This window comes from Lichenostomus cassidix, unplaced genomic scaffold (genome assembly GCF_008360975.1).
Source record: "Lichenostomus cassidix isolate B80296 unplaced genomic scaffold, HeHo_3.0 HiC_scaffold_340, whole genome shotgun sequence".
Lineage (NCBI taxonomy): Eukaryota > Metazoa > Chordata > Aves > Passeriformes > Meliphagidae > Lichenostomus > Lichenostomus cassidix.
The window spans coordinates 1-1192 of record NW_028147959.1 but is presented as its reverse complement, the minus strand read 5'-3'; the positions used below and the strand labels follow the sequence as shown (position 1 = coordinate 1192).

At 56.0% G+C, this 1192-nt stretch overlaps 1 protein-coding gene across 1 annotated transcript; it reads right to left on the bottom strand.

Moving 5' to 3' along the window:
* Positions 1–4: 4 nt before the first annotated feature.
* Positions 5–1091, bottom strand: LOC146420505 (uncharacterized; the record flags this gene model as incomplete). The annotated part of the gene is made up of 2 exons (XM_085048195.1): positions 1016–1091; positions 5–837 (listed from the first exon to the last, which is right to left on the bottom strand). Coding segments are annotated over exons 1-2 (885 nt in total), but the record flags the coding sequence as incomplete, so codon positions are not given.
* Positions 1092–1192: the final 101 nt, after the last annotated feature.

Below are 1192 nucleotides of genomic sequence, written 5' to 3'. Positions count from 1 at the left end.
CAGTGTGGGTCATCTTGTGGCGGATCAGGTAGGACCTCCGGCTGAAGCTCTTCCCACATTCTCCACACTCATAGGGTCTCTCCCCAGTGTGGATGCGCCGGTGCCTGATGAGGGTGGACTTGTTCTTGAAGCCCTTCCTGCACTCAGGGCAGCGGAAAGGCTTCTCGTCTGTGTGAATCACCTGGTGCTGGAGGAGATGGGTGCTGGTCTGAAACCTCTTCCCACACTCAGGGCACTCATAGGGTCTCTCCCCAGTGTAGATCATCTGGTGCATGATCAGGTTGGAGCTGGTAATGAAGCTCTTGCCACATTCCCCACACGCATAGGGTCTCTCCCCTGTGTGGATACTCTTGTGGTAGATCAGGTGGGAGTTCTGAGTGAAGCTCTTCCCACATTGCTCACATTCATAGGGTCTCTCCCCGGTGTGGATCCTCTTGTGGTGGATCAGGCTGGACCTGTGGCTGAAGCTCTTCCCACATTCCTCACACTCATAAGGTCTCTCCCCAGTGTGGATGCGCTGGTGGATGACCAGGTTGGATCTCTTGCCAAAGCTCTTCCCACACTCCAAGCACTTGTGGGGCTTCTCCCAATCATGAAGCTGCTCAGGAACCTGCAGTTCTGAACTCTGATTAAGGCTCTGGTTGCCTTCCCGGCTCAGGGTGGGTGTTCGCTCCTCAGAGCACCCTGGGCTGGGTTTGCAGTCCCTCCTTGTGCAGCATCTCTGGGCCTTTTCCTCCCTCTTCAATTCCTGGCTCATGGAGCTGCTCAAAAAAGCCTCTTCCACAAGGTTCTGCTGCAAGGATTTGTCCTTCCTGGTCTCCACCCTTAGCTCACTGCCTGCGGGAGGAAGGACAAGGAGAGGATTTGGGATTTGCCTCCATGCCAGAGGGAAGGGGAAGGAGATCCCCCCAGTCCATCCCCCAACAGCAGCAGGGCTGTCCTGCAGCCAGGGGCGATGCTGGGCTGGGAGATGGAGGAGAAGGGAGGGGGAAAGGGGCAGTGACTTCCTCCTCACCTGCCTGGGGGTCCTGGGGCATCTTCCTCTTCCTCGCAGCTTCCTCCTCCATCCAGCCGAGGTTTGGGAATGGGAAATCCTGGTTTGGAGAAAAACAAGGAGTGACTACCTTGGCTTTGAAGGTCACCCTGTCCAATTCATCTCTAGAAGTCACCAGGGCTTTGGGGTTCATAAAAC